This window comes from Myotis brandtii, unplaced genomic scaffold, assembly GCF_000412655.1.
Source record: "Myotis brandtii unplaced genomic scaffold, ASM41265v1 scaffold640, whole genome shotgun sequence".
Classification (NCBI taxonomy): Eukaryota; Metazoa; Chordata; class Mammalia; order Chiroptera; family Vespertilionidae; genus Myotis; species Myotis brandtii.
This window is the reverse complement of record NW_005370461.1, coordinates 395,929-414,473: the sequence shown is the minus strand read 5'-3', so window position 1 is coordinate 414,473 and position 18,545 is coordinate 395,929. Positions and strand designations below refer to the sequence as shown.

Sequence of the window (18,545 nt, the reverse complement as noted above, 5' to 3'; positions counted from 1 at the left end):
CACAAATTTCATGCACCGGGCCTCTAGTCCTATATAATAAAGAGCTAATATACTAATTAGACCAAACAGCAGAACAACTGTCCAGATGACCTTCTGGATGACCTTCCAGATGAAACTGGGGCTGCGAGGGCAGAGCCCATTGCATGAATTTTGTGCATTGGGCCTCTAGTGTTATATATAATTTACTACTAATTAATACTATGGTGTTTAAATGTCTCAGCTTATTAATAAGCTGACCCTAGTTTATTGTGTATTGGAATTTTGGTTCGATTTCTGTTTTTTTGTCTGATACAAGTTATGGAAAACTTTCTTCTTCAAAAAACTTTCTTCTAAAAGTAAAAAGAGTAGGGCTCTACTTTAACCCACATATTAAATGTTTCTTTAAACTTGTATGTAAATAGTATATCTGTTAGCCAAACATTTTTTAAGTACTTCAGAAGCTTAGTATACAAAGTTTTATTGTGAAGCCTGTTGTAAATGGAAGTAATTATCCTCATTTTATCTTAGTACTAGTAGATAACCAAAAACCAGTGGACTAAAGTTCTAGTCCCCACTTTACCGCTAATTTTCCATGTCTTTGGAAAAATCTTAATTCTTAAATTTTTTTTCTTATTTTTAAAATCAAGTAAGTTCCTAGACCTTTCTGTTTTATAATTTCTAGTTAAAAGTCCACATTTACATATGCCAGATTGGTTTAAAGGGTAGTACATAAATTTCTTCTAAAATGGATGTCCTCATTCTATAGTAAATGACTGGTGATCTGGTATTTTAAATGCTTAGGAAGCAGATAATTTGTTGGTGGTTTCCATAATGGCTGCATTTTCTTGATCCCTGTAAGAATGTTAGAAGCTAATTAAATAAATATAAATTGACTGCTTTAAAATTATAATAGTATTTGCTGTTAATATTTGCATATTTTGTTACCTTTATAAATATCTGTCAAAAAACAAAACCTTTTTTCTTGCTAATTTATATTGGAGATGAAATGACAGATGGTGTAGAAGTTAAAACACTAAAATATTTTTCAGTTTTATAGTAAGAGTATATGGCATTTTTATTTTCAAATGTGATTGATATTATTGTAACTGTCACTGAAAGACCTTTATAAGACAGTAGTTATGCATGGTACTGTTTATATGCCTGCCTAGTCTCTAAGTACTTATATTTTATAGCACATATATTCTTGAATTTATAGATATGTCAATCAATAGATAAAACGAAAAAGGTGAAATATTTCAGATTAAAATGGACAACAAATGTAGGCTCCATAATTAGAAAACTATATCCATTCAGCAAACATTTTTTTTTTTTAGTGTCTCATGCATAGCAATGTGCTAGACACTAAGGATGTGAAGAAAACAGAGGTCTGTGAAGCTGTCGAATCTAGCTTCCATGACCTTCCTAGAATACTGACTTCCCTTTCCCCTCTACCTTCCAAGTCTCTCATTACCTCTCATTGGCAAACTAACCCATAACACATAGGAAAAAAGATCTTGGGCTTCTCTATATTGCAGAGGTAGGCTGTGGAGCTGACAATACAGAATATAAGCCCTCACACAAAGCATCACATGAACTGAGGTTACAAAGAGAAAAGATTGTAGCTGGAGGGAATAGCACATAAAAAGCATGGAAGTATAGGATATTATGACTTATTCAAGAAAATTCAAGAATTCATTATGTCTACAGCACTCGTTGCAGGGTAGAAAATGATTGAAGATGTAGGTGGGAGCCAAACAATGAAAGGCTTTCAAAGTAATACCAAACTGAGACAAAAATAGTGAAAGGTTGTGAGCATAGACAGAGTAAAATTAAAATTATGTTTCATTAAGAAATATAAGCAGAGGATTCCAGGAAGGTTCTCCTAGTCTCTGGCTTGGGTGTCTGAGAGCATGATAACACTATTAAGGAGAACAGAAGCAAAGAGAACAATGTCTTAAGAGAAAAGTAAGTAAGTTGTGGAAAATGAATCAGATAAATTCTGAAAAGCCTTGCCCAGAAGATGTTTGCTTCTAAGATCTTGGTAATAATTTTCCTTTTGTATTACAGTGTGATTTAGAAGGAATCATGCCAAATGTTACCATCAGCTTGAGTCTCCCCACCAATGGATCTCCACTTCAGGATATTCTAGTTCATCCTTGTGTGACTTCTCTTGACTCTGCCATTCTGACTTCTAGTAGCATTGATGCAATGGATGATTCTGCATTTAGTGGACCTTACAAATTTCCATTCACTCCACCTTTAGAATCATTCAACTTGTGCTACTACACTTCCCAGGTAAACAACCTTGAAACAGTTGAGACTTTGCAGATCATTCATACATTTGGTCTAAAGGAGAACTTTTCATGAGTTATTTGCCAGATGAATGAAAATGAAGATTCAGTTCATTGAATAAGATGTCTCTTATCTCTGGTGTCTGTAACAGCACTTAATGTTTTCAAAGTCATGGAATTTTTTTTAATGTTCCCAAATAAGGAGTTTATGGTCATAGGGAAGATCTTGGAATAATTATGGTTTGAACCATGAACATGTAAAAATGCCTTTAATCCTAGGCAGCTGTGGTTACAAATATATAATATTATTAATAACTGTTTATTGCTTATTGAAAAACTGCTGTGTCAGACATTATCCTAGGCACTTTACATGTATTTTCTCTAACACTTTCAAAACCCTTGTATTTTTATCCCCACTTTACAGATGAGGAGAGTCTCAGAGAAGTTCAATGGCTTGTACAAGGTCATATAACTGATAAGTAGCAGAGCTTAGATTTGAACCCAAATTTTCCAGACTCCAAAACCTACTTTACCATTTATTTCTTGTAATTGTGAATCAGTGGTTTAGAAAAACCTCCTCAAGCTACCTTAAGTAAACTGAATTTACTTTGAGAAGACAAGAGGCAATCTCATTGTCATTCAAGGATAGGAAGTAGACCCAGGCTTTACTGAAACTAGAATCAGAAATTAAAATTAAAATCACTCTATACTCAAGGTCTACATTGTCTGTGCATCTCTGCTTCTCAGTCTCCTCTTCCACCTAGCTTTCTCAGCTTGCATATGTCCTCCAGTACTAGGACGTGTACTGTAAAAGTAGGTCCTTCCTATTTCTTACTTCAGATGTACTAGAAATATTGATGGACTCACCCCAGCTTACAGATTGTCTCACTTTCAATCAATTATTGATAACCAATTTAGTAAGCTACTGCTGAGCTGAGTGTGGGGTGGGGTGTCACAGTGTACAAATGGGGCAACAGGAACTGTGGGCAGAGTGTCACTGCCTGTCCTAAATGGCAGGTCATAGAGGACCTGAAAGGGGAACCTGGATGAGCAAGAGTGGGAAAAAGAATGTAAAAATGAATTGCACACCTTTGTCAGGCACCTTTCTCATCTCTGGAAACAAAAAGAGATGGAAGAATCTTTGCCTTTACAACGAATGTAGCTCCATCATCTATTATCCAAGCAACTTGGAGTAACCCATTAGTCATTAAAGATGTATCTTTAAATAATGAGTATATTACTGCAAGACTTTTTTCTCAATTGCCATTGATATTTTAGACCCATTAACCTGACAATTATGTAAAAGTTTGTATATGTTTATTTCCAGGTTCCTGTCCCACCAATTTTAGGCTTTTATCAAATGAAAGAGGAAGAAGTACAACTAAAAATAACAGTTAATTTAAAACTTCATGAAAGTGTGAAAAATAATTTTGAATTCTGTGAAGCTCATATACCATTTTACAATAGGTAGGAATAAAATAACATGATGCCATGATTTCTGCCTTCCTTAGTACATTTCCACTGCCCTACAGTGAATTACCTGTCTTTGTTTTTAACCTTACTTATAAGATTTTTTAAATACTATTCAAATGAATGCTGATTCTGAACCAAAACATAGTGATAGAAATAATCTCTACCTTTAAATGTGTCTTTATTTTTCTGGTTAAACATGCTAATAAATATAAACATAAGCCAGCATAGCTTTCTCAGAGATTGTTTCACTTCTGGCTTTATTTCTAGCAATTTCTCTCTACCCTATATAAGTCAAGCCTTGCTATCAACTATCTGGTGAATTAAATCAATCATATCATAAGATTACAGTTGACTCATATACAATTGAGGGTTGGGCCACCAACCCTATGCAGTGGAAAACCCATGTATAACTTTCGGCTCCTCAAAAACTTATCAACACTTGACCCTCCACACCTGCGGATTCCCAACTATAGATTGAAAAGGTTGACCTGTGGACAACACAGGTTTGAACTGTGTAGGGACCTATGTTAATCAAGGGTCAACTGTACTTCCTCATCATTCTACTTTTAAACTCATTCTGCAGCATAGTTCTTTGCAAAATGTATCTAAATGTATATTAAAATTATAGTTTTGATGTTATGTCAATCTATGTGACTAGTAATATATTCTATATGATTTTATATTTATCTTTAGAATTAATAATGAAATATATGTCATCACCAAAATGTTTATTATGCTTCTGGCATTTTTTGAGATATAATATTATTTGTTCTACTCTATTCTGCCAACTTGGATATAGAAATGCTTTTATGCTTCCCTTGTATTAAGTAACAGTAGCAAGATTTGACTTAGATTTCTTAAAATTGTTATATCTGTGACTTTTTTTTTTTTTGTATTGTGTCCTTTTTTAAAGAGGTCCAATCACACATGTGGAATACAAAGTTAGTTTTGGCCAGCTCGAAGTATTTCGAGAGAAAAGCTTATTGATCTGGATTATTGGTGAGCCAGGTTTTGTTTATTGATTATTTTTCATTCATTTGCTTTAGAATCTACTTAATTTAGGCTATTTGATTGGTAAATTTTTGTTTTTAGGACAGAAGTTCCCAAAATCAATGGAAATTAGTCTTTCTGGAACTGTAACTTTTGGAGCCAAGAGCCATGAGAAGCAGCCATTTGACCACATTTGCATTGGGGGTACAGCATATTTAAAGGTAAATATATTTGAATAACTCACTCCCTTAGAAACCTTTCCTTTGTTTCTAAATTACATATACCTAATTGATTTTTAATGTTTTCTAGTAATTTTTTAAAACTCTGGGGTTTTTTTGTCTGTGCTGTTCCTTTTTTATTTTTTTGAGATTATTTTTGTTTAGTGTTAGTAACTTTCTTTTTCACTTAATACTGTAAAACCTTTAAGGTGAAGCAGGTAAGTATGACCTAAACACCTCACCTTAATCTATTTCTGCCCAGCTATCATGATCACATGTGAAATTTGTATACCAAAAATGTAAAATGTAGTCCTTTTCCCCTAGAGTTATTTTCAATAATCCATGTCAACAATTGATCAGTGCTAACTGCTTTTGGTATTTCAAAGAAAAAGTGAGCACTTTTGACCAATGTGGTCAAGGAAAGCATTGCAATAGAAATGGAATTTAAGCAAAACTCTGAGGCCCAGATAAGCATGAATGTGAAGCCATGAAGACTAACATTTGTATGAATTAAAGAGATAACATAGAAGATTGAAGGATAACAAAGCATGCTTAGGAACCAGTACCAGGAACAATAGTAGCACATAAGGCTGGATACATGGTTTAGGTGTGGATTGTAGAGGGTTTCAATCTAATTTTTATTCCTTTATTAGAAAAAGTTATAATTTTTTTGAGTAGGGGAGTGAGTGGTCTTTCAGAAAGTGATACTTTATAAAGATTAAGCTGGAATGTATGTGAAGAAGGTGAGAGAAAAAAATAACTATAGATAAACTATTTTTTAGCTCTATTAGTATTCCAGATGAAAGGTGTAAGTTAATGATGCTGAGTTCCTGTAGTGTCACAGAAAGAGAAAGGATGAGAATAAAAGGAAGAGACTGCTGTAGGAGTTGTAATAAACATAAAGCCTTGGTCACTAATTAAATATAGAGACAATAAGTACTTTAAAGTCAAAGATGGTATTATTAAAAATGTATGTAATTTAAACAAGACTTGAGGCTCCAAGAGAGTGGAGTCCATGTGAGTCTCATTCATTCATTGTTTTACTACCAACATCTAGTCCAATACCTGCCACAATAAATATTTGATGAATGGATCAGTATAGTAGTTAGAAGAAAATACTGATGTGGAGAAAGTTGAGAGGGAGCGGGCTTCATATCATGAATGTTGCTGGTGATAGCAATGTATCCCAGTGTAAGTGTTCAGAAGGTAGCTAAAAACTTGGAGCAGGATTCTCAGGAGGGAGCTCAACTATATATAGGATTTAGGAGTTATCCATGGAAAAGAAATAGTCGAGTCAGTGGAAATAAGATTTTTTTAAAAAGAGAGAGAGAATAAGGGATTCGGAAGAACCAATGAAGGAAATTGAAGAGGTGGTCAAAAGTAACAGCAAAATCTAAATAGAATAGTATCAAAGAAGAGAGATTGAAATCCATACATAAAAGCATTAGTACTTCTGAAGTCAGAAGTACACTTGTGACATTCATTTCTTCTGTCTTAATTTCAACTATGTCCACAAGCTTTGTTTCAAGGATTATTATAAATATTCCTGCTTCCAGATATTTTTCAGAAAAAATGTGGGATGTTAGTTACTACATTGTATGTCTTTCAAAGGTAGGGATTATGACTTTTCTATTCATTTCCATCACCTAACCAGATGTAGTTTAATTGAAAGCATGTACTACATATTTGTGTTCACTAAATAGACTTATTTTTATAATATCTAGCTTTTTGGAAATCAACCTTGTCATAACTTTCAGCATCCAGAATTATGCTAAACAAGCAATTAAAAGCCCTTTATTGTTGAGATAATTTGAGTTGCAACAGGAAAGACATTGCAAAGATCTGGAAATTACATTCTATGCAAGTGATCAGTTAGTTTTGTAATCAAATGAGAAAGTTAGGAAGTGGGAGAAATTTGCAAGGAAGGGAGATAGAAGAAAGAAAAAGTATTTAAAAAGTTAATCAGGGTATTGCAAAATCAGGAACTTTTAGCAGCAAAGATGAAGAGAACCGAGGGGACTGGAGCTCTGTAAGATATAGAACCTTCATGGTTAATGTGAATATCATTGTGACTCAGGCACCCAGGGCTGTGCTTTCAGAGAAGGTACTAATGGCCCTTGCTGTTAGAATCCCACATAATAATTGGCATTTATACTAATGACACAATATTATCCATTAAATCCGAGACCTATGGATTACATTTTAGAAAGGATTTATAGGTGAGAGAAGGGGTGATTTCTAAGTTTAGATGTATAAAAGATAAAGTTCATTTTTCTGGAAAATTAAGTAGAGCATCTCATTTCTTCTGAACACCAGAATAAACTGGTGTTTTTCTTTTCATAATTGTATTTTTGTGGTTTGGTAGAAGATATATATGTTTCTGCCTGTAGAAGAATTATGATCTAAATATATCACAACCACATAGCCTTAGAGGTAGAAGAGAATATCCAGAACACCAGACACCATAGGGGAAGGAGCATCAGCTTTGTAATCAGTCAGGTCTGAGTTCAAGTGCCAGCTCTGCTACTTACATGCTGGGATTCTAATTGCTTTCATCTCTGAACTTCAGTTCTCTCATTTATACAATAAGGATACCTTGCAGTAAGGGTCAGAGTTCATATTAGTGAAGTGCCCGGTATATGTGAAGGACTTCATGATGCCAGCCTTACAAGGAAATGACCCTAATGCAAAGGGGAAATGGTGTGTGTATATGTATACATATGCACACACACACACAATATTCAGCTTCAATATTTGTGATTTAAAATTTGTGAACTTTGTGAATTCCCAAAATTGCGTCAAGGAAAATAATGTGACCTTTTATTTTTACCAAAGAATCATCTCAATTTGGTACATTTTTCTTCTTTGTCTAGCTTCATTTTAGGATCTTAGATTACACACTTACTGGGTGTTACGCGGATCAGCATTCAGTTCAAGTTTTTGCATCAGGAAAACCAAAAATAAACACACGTAAGTTGTACAGATTCATACTAACTTGAGGGAATTAAAATGATGTTATGCAGTTATTACCTAAGGTAAAATTAAAATGTAACTGAAAAAGATCAGGGAATAATCCCAATTTATAAAATTCTGGCCTGATCCTATTCTGTGTAAGAGTTTGTGTACTTTATATTGTCCTCTGCCTTCTTCTGTTTATGAAATTATCTGGATGGGCAAGAATTGGTGTAGAGATGGACTTTAAAATTGGATTTATTTTGCTCTGTTTATAATATACACTTTTTTTTCAGGGGTTATTCATAGGGGCTTTGGTGTTGGACAGACAAGGGTTTAAGTCTAGCTCAGACAGTTTGTTATCTGTGTAATTTTAGGCAAGTTAACTTTTCAAAGTTTTAGTTTCCGCATCTGTAAAATGGAAATAATAGTATTATTTACTTCAGGATTCTAAGTAATTACTTGTTAAGGACAATAATAAGTTCTGTGTAATGTAATTAGAATGTCATATTCTTTACCTTCTTAAGGTTTTTCCTATTTTCTCCTGCACCATTTTTTGGGGCAGTTTTTTAAAGAGATAATTATATGTAGAATGGTCTTCATAATGTTGTGTGTGTGTGTGTGTGTGAAGGCATAATATAGTTATGTCAGTTTGGACAAACCAGTGGTTTCGTCTAAATTCAAACAGACCAATATTTTAGACTGTATCTATGGAATACAGAATGCAAAATGTTAACTTAAATAATAAGGGCTAACATGTATTGCTTATTGTATGCCAGGAACAATTCTAAGTATTTTATGTGTTAACTCATTGATTTTTATATAATCCTATTATGTGTTATTTCCATTTTACAGAGGAGGATGTTGACGGAACAGAGAGATTAGAGTCACATAACTAGTAAATGGCAGATCTAGGAATCAAACCCACATAGTCTAGCTCTGAAGCCTGGCCGCTTAACCAATATGCTATGTTGCCTCTCAGTGTCACTAAGTTCCCAAACTGGGAAAAAATAAATAAATAGAAAGATAAGGTAATATATCCTAACTATATCCTTTTCACTATGAAGAAGGGCATGAAGAAGAAAGGTAGAAAAGGCAAAATTAGATATTTAGTGATGTATGTGATAAGAATTTACAGGTGTCTAGCTCCAAATGAGCATTATCTTAATTTTACATAGCAAAAAACGTTACTTCAAAAAGAGTTGTCATTTGTCCAAAGTTATAAAGCTCTTAAAGCAAAAAGCTTAGATTTGATCAGAACTATAAGAAACCACTGAAGCCGAGAGGTGGGGTAAGAGATCAACCGAAGGACTTGTATGCATGCATATAAGCATAACAATGGACACAGATAGTAGGGGTTTAGGGCATGTGATGGGTGGTGGGAGTGGCTAGGGAGAGGTCAATGGGGGAAATACTCTTTGTAATACTTTAAGCAATAAAAAAAAAATAATAAAATTTAAAAAAAGAAAAGAAACCACTGAAGCAATCTTTTAAAAACATTTTTAGAAAGTTCTATCTCTGAAACTTTCAATGGGTAGAGAATAATTGCAAGATCAAAATCAGGACCTTGGTAAAGAGGTTACAAAAGGGAAACCAATGTAAATTTTTTTTACTGTTTTTGTGCTTGAAGTAATGATCCATAGAAACAAAATTTAGGGAAAATGTGAGGAGGGGAAATGGCCGATTTGACATAAATGAGGGATTTTGGCGTAAATTTGACAAAAATAAACTTAAACATGGATTATTTAAATGTTTTAGTGAAACCAAATTTTTGAAATGGTAAGAGTTATAATAATGCCTTGAAAAAGTCAAATTAAAATGGATATTTCAAAGTATTGCCTTCCTTGAAATAATTGTATTCCACAACTTTAAAATATCTGTCTCTTACTGAATTTTTGTTAATACAATTTATTAACATTGATCATTTATTTCTTTTATTTTTCAGACCGGAAACTAATTTCTTCTGACTATTACATCTGGAATTCTAAAGCTCCTGCTCCAGTAACATATGGATCATTATTACTGTAATTATCTCATGTTTAAATAAGGCTTATACAATAGTAACATAGCCTAAATTAAATCATAGTCTTTTATTTTTAATGTGTATGCATATAACCTATGAATGAGAAAACATTAAATGATTTAATTATAAAAATACTCTTGTTTGATGTTTTTAGTCTGACATAGTTTGACAAAAAAACACTTTCAAGACTAATGTCTCTAATTTTGTTATTCTTTGATTTTTCTCAACTATGATTCAGAGCATAAACCAGTAGTGATTCTAGTCCTGAGTTACCCTGCCACATGTTCCTTCCTGTGCCTACGGCAGACATGGCTAATCGATTGCAGCCCTTTACTCCACTGAGCTTCCTGGATACAGGCTCAGGTTCCTCTTCAGTTCAGACCTGCAGGCAGCCACTCTTGATGGATTGTTGTTCCGAACCTGAGTACCAAGCTTCTAGTATATTGTGTTGTTACAGAATGCCAGAGACCACATTAGAAACAACTGTAAATCTCTTGAGAGGGAAAAAAAAACAGCCAATGAAAACAAAGCAAAATTCTTTAAATAGTACACTGTTCTTAATCAGAACTACCCAATTGACTTATAAAGAATCTGCATAATTCTAGTTAAGGTATTTATCTCTGTTCTGGAGTTACTTTTCAGGTAAGCTTATTATCTGCCACAATAACAATTTGCTTTAGGGTGTCAATAAGAATAGTAAGAGGGGTGGTATATCTTCAGAAGATGAGCATGGTGTTTTGTGATCACTTAATGTGTGCAGCCAAATTTTTAAAGATAAATTTAGGTATTATATTGCCTTTTCATATTTTATTATTATTCATTAATGAATAAGTTCAGGTAAAAATTCATATAGCATATTTTTTTAAATTTGTCATTATCACTCTATTAGCATTATCTTAGTTTCCTCAGGAATCATCTAGTCATACTCTTTATTCTTTACCTGTCTTGACAATTATATGTCTCATTCTGTTTTCAAAGCAGTTCATTGTCAAGTTGGACTTTTAAGTGACCATTCAAGAAAAGATAAAATCTCAAGATCCTCAAATCTTAATCCATGTCAAGTTTCTTTTCATGGAACACAATTAGAAGTGTTATGAAAAAATATACATTACAGATTAGTATTCAATTAAATTATATCTTAGTTTCTATTTTTTAATGAGTCTCTTAAGGAAAAGCTTAGAAAAAGCTGCTAACTCCTTGAAAGGGAATTGTGATAATTTGCAGGGATATTGCATATAAATTTAGGATTTGAAATGTGATTTTTTAATTAAGGTCAATCCTACTCATTATAAACTCTTATTTTTTGCAAGGCATTATTGTGGCATAATGTTCTCTGTTCAAAATTATCCTAGTAACACAGGAAATAGAATAACTGCCTGATCAGGACTTTAACTTATTAGTCTAGCTTAATCATAGTAGTAAAAACCTTCCTTTTGAAAGAATAAAAAAAATGACTCTCCTTTAGTCATTTGATCCTTCTTTAACTCAAGGAAAGCTTATATTTAATTTATGTTAATATTAATGGAGCCATTTGGACATCTTGATTGTATAAATGTTCAGCAAAGTACACTAAGATAGGCAAGAGGCATTTATCTAGTGAGTAGGCAGAGATTCAGTGTAATAATCCTTTAGGGAAAACTATAAGCAATCAGAAAACCAGTGAATCTGGTTTGACATTTCTAGAAACCTGAGGAAAATCTAGGGCGGACTGGAAAAGTGTGGGGCCCTGGGCAACCTAAGGCCATCTGTTGCCATTCCATTCTAACATAATGCTACAAAACTAAAACCAGCTCTTGTTTTCTTCCCGTTGAGATCAGCTGGACACATTGTGATGCTTTTGATTTTGTCTAGAAACCTGTCACTTCGGGATAATTTCTGAAGACAAAGTCTGCTTCCCGTTTGGTAGGTGACCTGTTTAATGTTTTCCCTGTGTCTGGGAACTCCTTAGTGTAATTAGCGACCTTTGAACTCCACAACTAATCCTGAGCTATTTTGTATTCCTTACTCATCTTTAAGGCTGGACCTTTCTTTTCTTCAGACTCCGCTGCCACAATTAAAGAAGAAACAGCTGCATTTCAAAGGGATTCCGATCCAGAAGCTTAATCGTGATTGACATGTTCTTATTCTAAGCTATAAGACACTCTTAAGAGTCCTTTCTTGGGTTAAAACTTCAATCATTTTCTAAAAAATTATCTCACTATGGATTTTATTCATTTTCTTTGATAACTATTCTTTGCATTTTTTAACTTGAAAGATGCTTTGCCTTTGCAGTGAATATGAGCACCTATTTCCAAAGATTTGGATGGTATCAGACCTACTCTAGATGCAAAACTGCTAAATTCCTTTTTAGTGCAAAATATGATTATGAAATCTGTTATCTATCATATAGGTAATTATTCTTCAGTAGATCCAAATGGTACAAAAAGTGTTAAATTTCTGAAAATGTGCTCCAGAAAAAATGGTTCATGATTTTGGTGAAATCCTTCTTCTCTAAACAATATTTTTTAAACTTTTTTAAGCCCTTACAGAGGTGGGCATTTTTTAACTTTCTTAAAATAATTGATTTAAATATCAGGTTTGAAGTAAATAGCCCTGTCAGAAATTCTTAAGAGAATTATTTGTTTAAAAATGTTTTCTTGATTAAACATTAATCTGTCTTATAAAATTCTGTTTTACACCAACTAAGTATTTGAGTTGAAATTGTGATTTTATGTATTGTATAATTTAAGGTCTCTCGAAACACAATTTTGTACATAATAACAACAGCTAATATTCTCCTTTTTTTTATTATAGTATTTCAAACCACTTCATAGCCATTCATAGACTCCTACACCACCCCTGGGAGGGAGGGAGGTTGAGTTTGCATCCAGAGCCTCTGCAGGGACTGCTGCCACAGCAGAACGGTTGTTTCTAAGACAAAGGTCAGGAAAGGGATGTTAATAAACAGTCCTCAGGTTTAAGGGACTTTTTTAGGATTACATCTTAAATTCCAACAAATCAGATTTAGGAGTTACTGAAAGTGAAATTGATCCATCCCTCATCCAAACTTTGCAATACTTTCCTGTTCTGACATCATTTAGATAGTTGGCTGTATTATCAGATTAGAAACCATTGTACCACGCTGCTGAAAGGAAAAGGAGGCAAAAAGCTAAACATAGGATAAATTCTGAACCTTTTAACCTGGCTGAAGTACGTTGGTCCCTGTTATGCAAATACCTTCAATCCTCTGCTAAGTTCAGTGGAAATAATTTTCTTGAATGACAGGTTTATTCAGCAAGGATTCAGTTGGTGATTAATCCCCCTTTGATCTAGGGTATTTCACTTAACTACCAGTTACCTCGTTCTGACAAAGTGCAACTGAGATTAGGGAGATCACTAGAACACTACCAGGGTGTGCGTTTATTCTCTCTAACCTTTTAAAGCAAGGGCCAAGAATGCAATTTATTTTCAGTATTTGAAGATGTAAAGTCCTGTCTGCTAAGTTAGAAAGTCAATTGAATACCAAATGAAGTTTATTTCTTACGTAACAGAACAAACATTTCTTTTTTGCTTTGTCTAACAATGATTTTTAGGAAACATAGTCTTTGAAAAAAGAAGAAAGACTACATTCTAAGTATATCTTCTAGTTTTGTTTCATGTACTGGAGAATATACTCATTGACCCTGAGATAGCCCAAAAATCAAAGCAGTCACTACAATTTAAGTTGAAAAAATGCTTCAGTTTTATTAAATTGCATGGTTTCTTCCCACCCTCCTCCCATTTAAAAAGGTCATGCTATGTGGTAAATCCAATTGCGGAAACATGTAATACACAAGTATTCATCTTAAGACTTCTGATTTCAAGGCTTTATTTGTTAACTTTGTCCTTTCTTGAGGAAAACAACTTATGTTCCCATAATAAGGATAATTGCGTTCACTTTCAGAATGAAGGTTTTTGTTCATAAAGAAGGTAAATGATGCTATTACAAGAATACTTCCAAGTAATTATTTTAAATTATCAAACTAACCATTTTCCACAGCATTGTTTACTATTTTTCTGCCTTCCTTTCCATTTAGCTGTGTACCTCTTCTTCCATAACTTTAAGACTTTGAAATAGTCTTTGGAATCTTGCACAATATTTTAAGAATAACATTTTAAGATACGTTTTGTGCTACGGTTTCTCAAAAAATTCATCTTAAAAAACTTACCATTGTCAAAATTTATCTTGCAAGATATCAAATGTGCGGATCTATTCCACATTTAGTTTAAGACCCTTAAAAAAGAAAATAATTTTTAACAAAAATTTGTTTTTAAATACTAAGTTGTTATTAGTGATTAATGTTATTATAGACAGAGCATTTTAAATGCTCTATAATTGTTCATTATCCTAGTAGCAGTTTGCAATACAAGTTATGTATTTACATAATTATACATTATTTTGTTCCAAAGTCTCTGTGACCCAATTTCTAAATTGAAACAATGACTCAAAGAAGCACCTCTAACTTCCCTGGGTATCAGCCTCTCCTGTTTCAATTTAGTAACCAAACTTTCCAAATATCTTTTGATAGCCGGTTACTTAATCACAGAAATTGAGGATCAGAAAAAATATAAGATGAAAGGCAGGATCCCCTAGCTATGTTGCTAAGAAAACTAGTATTTTTAATAATTCACTATGCAGTAAATATTTTTAATGAAATGTTGCAATATATTTTGAAATATGTATCAGAATCTGTATAAATCATATGTACATGTATGTATATGTAATGTATTTTAATACATATGTTAAGTGTCATGTCAGAGGAAATAATTCAAATATTCAAATATCTTTCCTCCAAACACAGTGTTAGTTAATAGTAATGAAGAGGTTCATTAACATAAAAATTTCCAAAGAATTCATGAGATCACTATTACAAAATGATTAAAACTTTTATGAGCTTCAGCTAGCTTCTAATTTTTTTCATCAACTGTTTTAGAGGAATGATAATATTGTCCACATATAGCCTGCAGCAGTGCAAGGCCATATCTCTATGACTCGTTTATTGTCTTGTAAGCAGGCTGCTCTGAGGTCCAGGTTGATTTCTCTAAGACCCTGGCTAATCTGCACAGTTGTTGGCAGTGTAGTGCTAATATATGATGCACAGCATTTCGCATTTACAGATTGACAGATGCCCTGGGATGGAAACCACCTGATGAATTGTTTCTCCAATGGGATATGTGAAAATTTGTATATTTTAATAATCCGTCAACATGTAAAGTCAAAGTGTATGTTTCCTTTAAATGTCCTTTTAAATGATAGTTTTGTAAAAGAATATTGTTATCCCTCTTAAAATTTTCACTTTTTCTCTCAAGGGACTTGAGTGCCCTCTGCAGGTTATAAAGAGATAATTAATGGCAATATTTATTTTTAAACCCTGTGATTTTTCCCTTTTAGAAGCACAGCCTGCATAAATGTGATCCATTTGATTTATATTGTTAACTTTGTTGATTTTCCGGTGATTGAAGGAAGAGTTTCTTTTCCTGGCCTGTTTTATTTAGTGTGAAGTAATATCATTGAATTTTACAAATCACTTAGCTAGGGCTCTTTGAATATTGGAACTATACACATTGGAACTAATACAAAGTCCCTCACAGAAAGGAGATTGGGAAAATTTAGCTATTTTGAAATTTATTGAAGATGTAGAGAATAACTTGATTTAATTCCCATTACATAATTAGACTATTAATACATTTGAAATAAGCTCTACTTTTTCAATATGCATTGTGTAAGATTTTTAAATTATATGAGTTCTATTTCTTAATCTTGTTGAGGAGTGATGATTGTGTTCAAACTAAAAAAGCTTTACATCTGACTCACTTAAAGCTGCCAGGGGAACTAAATATGATGAGAACAAGAAGAATGATTGGATCACATTAATAGAAATAGATCTTTTTGCAAGAACATAGTGATCCTGATCATCAACCTTGAAAAGTAAATTAGAACAAGCAAATTGCTATTGAAAAATTCTTTCAGCACTCCGCTGTTGCTACTCAGCTAGTCATGGCTCAGCCAGAGGCAAAGAAAAGTGCAGTTTGGTGTTAACAAAGGAAACATTATTAAAGTGAATGTTTACATTGTGTTTATTGAAGTGTTGAAAGAATATTTGTTGCAACTTCAATCTACTGTTCTCCCTGCTATAATAATGCGTGAGTGATGATAAAAATAATTTGTACATTTTAAAAGAATAAGTAACATTTAACTTAAGTGTTTGTCGATTGTCTTCAAAATGCATAAATATCAAACTTAATACTTTCTTATTTAAAGATTTCTGTCTCCAGCAAATGTATCTCATTAAAAAAAAACGAACTCATTAAATATACCTTCTGTTTATCTCCACACCTGCTCTTAGCCAAAAGGTTGAGAAGCAATCCAAGGATTTCCAAATGCTTTATGTAACTTTTCCCCTAGAAACTACAGTGCATAAGAAATAATAAACTGAAAATTAAGCAAATATGAAAACAATTGTGAAATTACTGAAGTGACTGTGTAATTGAATATATAATATGTTCATTGGAGAAACAGCTTGATAATTGAGAGAGCGTTTGTGAGCAATTATTTTAAGCTACTTCATAAAAACTAACTTGAGAATAGACAGCGGTTGAAACCGTGCATGCCAATCGGACTTCTAAAACTTTAATAAGTATTATAAAATGGGAAAGTTAATTAAAAATTCAGAAAGAATTTAAGCTTTCACATATCTAAAATGAACAATTTCAGTTACTCATGTTATAGAAGTATAGAATTTAACAGGAATTTAAATACCATTTTTTACTTGGTCTCTCTCTTTTTTTTTTTTAACCTGGTCTCTTAGCAGGTGTTATTGAATACAACAATTCAGTATTCTGTAATCTCTTTTGGACTGACTAATTTTTGAAGAACTAATTTGAAATTCACCAACAGTAAAATCACAATCTTACATATTTCAGCCTAAAAATCTTATCACAGCAAAGATGATTAGCCCATGCAATAGGCTCCTGAGAACCTTTTAGCCAGACACTTTATTATTAACCATTAGGATAATATATTTACAGAGGATCATATTAATTAAATATGGAAGAATTTATATAAATTATTTTTAAAGTTATGAATTACCTGTGTATCAGTTTATATTTAAATACCTTATTTAATATTTTCCTAAGGAACTTCAGTCTTTGTCCATAATGTAAAAAAAAAATTTTAATCTAAAGCAAATGGCAAGCCACTAATTCTGCTTTGCTAAGGAAGTAACCAGAAGTGGTTAGTGATGCTTATCACTTGTTAACTAATCATAGCAAGAGGACTTTTTAACTAATATGAATATCAGTGGCTTCATGCCCATAATATGTATTTCCCTTATACATATTAAAATAGCACATGCTATCTTATTTAATTTTAAAGGCCTAAACACAAGGCATGACTTGGAATTAAAAACTGCTGAGTAATCTAGTTGAAATGGAAACCCTGCCCTGGCTTGCTTGCCTCAGTGGATAGAGAGTCGGCCTGCAGACTGAAGGGCCCCTGGTTCAATTCCAGTCAAGAGCACATTCCTGGGTTGTGGGCTCGATCCCCAGTAGGGGTTGTATAGGAGGCAGCCAATCAATGAGTCTCATCATTGATGTTTCTATCTCCCTCTGAAATCAACAAAAATACATTTTTTTAAAAAAAAGGAAACCCTAATCTTCTATAATAATAAAAGGGTAATATGCTAATTAGACCAGTTGAAGGACCTTCTGGATGTCCTTCCAGAGGAAGCTAGGGCTGCAGCCGTGGGATCAAGGCTGCGGCTGCAGCTGTGAGGGAGGGATCGAGGTAACTGCCGCTGCTGCTAAAGCCTACTCTTGCATGAATTCTGTGCATCGGGCCTCTAGTTTGGTCAATAAAAGGTAATTAATGTTAAACTTTTATTGTGCTTTTATTATATGCTACTCCAGAACTAGATAGACAAAACAATTCTACCTGATTTTGAATGGTGTAACTCCTGGAATGTATTGACACTGTAATACAGGAGACTTCTTCCAGCTATGGCTAATACAGAAATTGTCCAAATAAGTGGTGGTTGAGGTTCTCCAGGCAGACAACGGAAAGAAGGGCATCCTAGGGGCAATATATCTCTGTAGGTCTATCTGACAAGCAGAATCCCAGGAACCTGAACATATTATATGATAAGAGTAAGCATGCAGGGGAATATTTTTTCTTCCAAAAGTTTGAGATTTGGGAACTTACAAAAATAAATTTCTAAGGAAAGTAGTTACCATATTTAATTTCCAGCCTAGTGTACACAGAAATATGAAGGCACTCCTACATACAAAATGTACTTCCCCACTCGGTCTCCCCCTTCTGCCTCCCTTGGTCCCTAATTATGGATGCATGTTCACATGTGCTAGTATGAGATTTACCTCTGTATTACCAGTGAAGAAAATATGATGTATAAATAAGATTATGAGGAAACTATAAATGAACTGTTACATAATCTGTTTAATATATATTATACTTAATCAATTGATAAGCTAAATTTTTGTTTAGGATAGTTTACCTGTGGTAGAATTTCTACCTTGGAACACATTCTTACCCTTGAATCAGTTGAATATATATACACATATATACACACATGTACGTGTGTATGT

The 18,545-nt window shown here is 33.2% G+C and overlaps 1 protein-coding gene across 8 annotated transcripts in view; it reads left to right on the top strand.

The window, feature by feature from the left end:
• AP5M1 (adaptor-related protein complex 5, mu 1 subunit) overlaps positions 1 to 16,401 on the top strand; it is a 24,248-nt gene extending 7,847 nt beyond the window's left edge. Inside the window, exons 3-10 of one of the 8 annotated variants that reach the window (XM_014528586.1) lie at positions 2,047 to 2,274; positions 3,598 to 3,737; positions 4,657 to 4,742; positions 4,836 to 4,954; positions 7,825 to 7,921; positions 9,849 to 9,927; positions 11,778 to 11,828; positions 11,965 to 16,401. In XM_014528586.1, the coding sequence (XP_014384072.1) occupies positions 2,047 to 2,274; positions 3,598 to 3,737; positions 4,657 to 4,742; positions 4,836 to 4,954; positions 7,825 to 7,921; positions 9,849 to 9,927; positions 11,778 to 11,805 (777 nt within the window). In that variant the 3' untranslated portion in view covers positions 11,806 to 11,828; positions 11,965 to 16,401. Of the gene's footprint in view, positions 1 to 2,046; positions 2,275 to 3,597; positions 3,738 to 4,656; positions 4,743 to 4,835; positions 4,955 to 7,824; positions 7,922 to 9,848; positions 10,061 to 10,164; positions 10,708 to 11,743; positions 11,920 to 11,942 lie in introns of those variants that run through there. The other 7 variants (XM_005880548.2, XM_005880549.2, XM_014528585.1 and 4 more) reach the window with 7 other exon arrangements.
• The last annotated feature ends 2,144 nt before the right edge of the window (positions 16,402 to 18,545 follow it).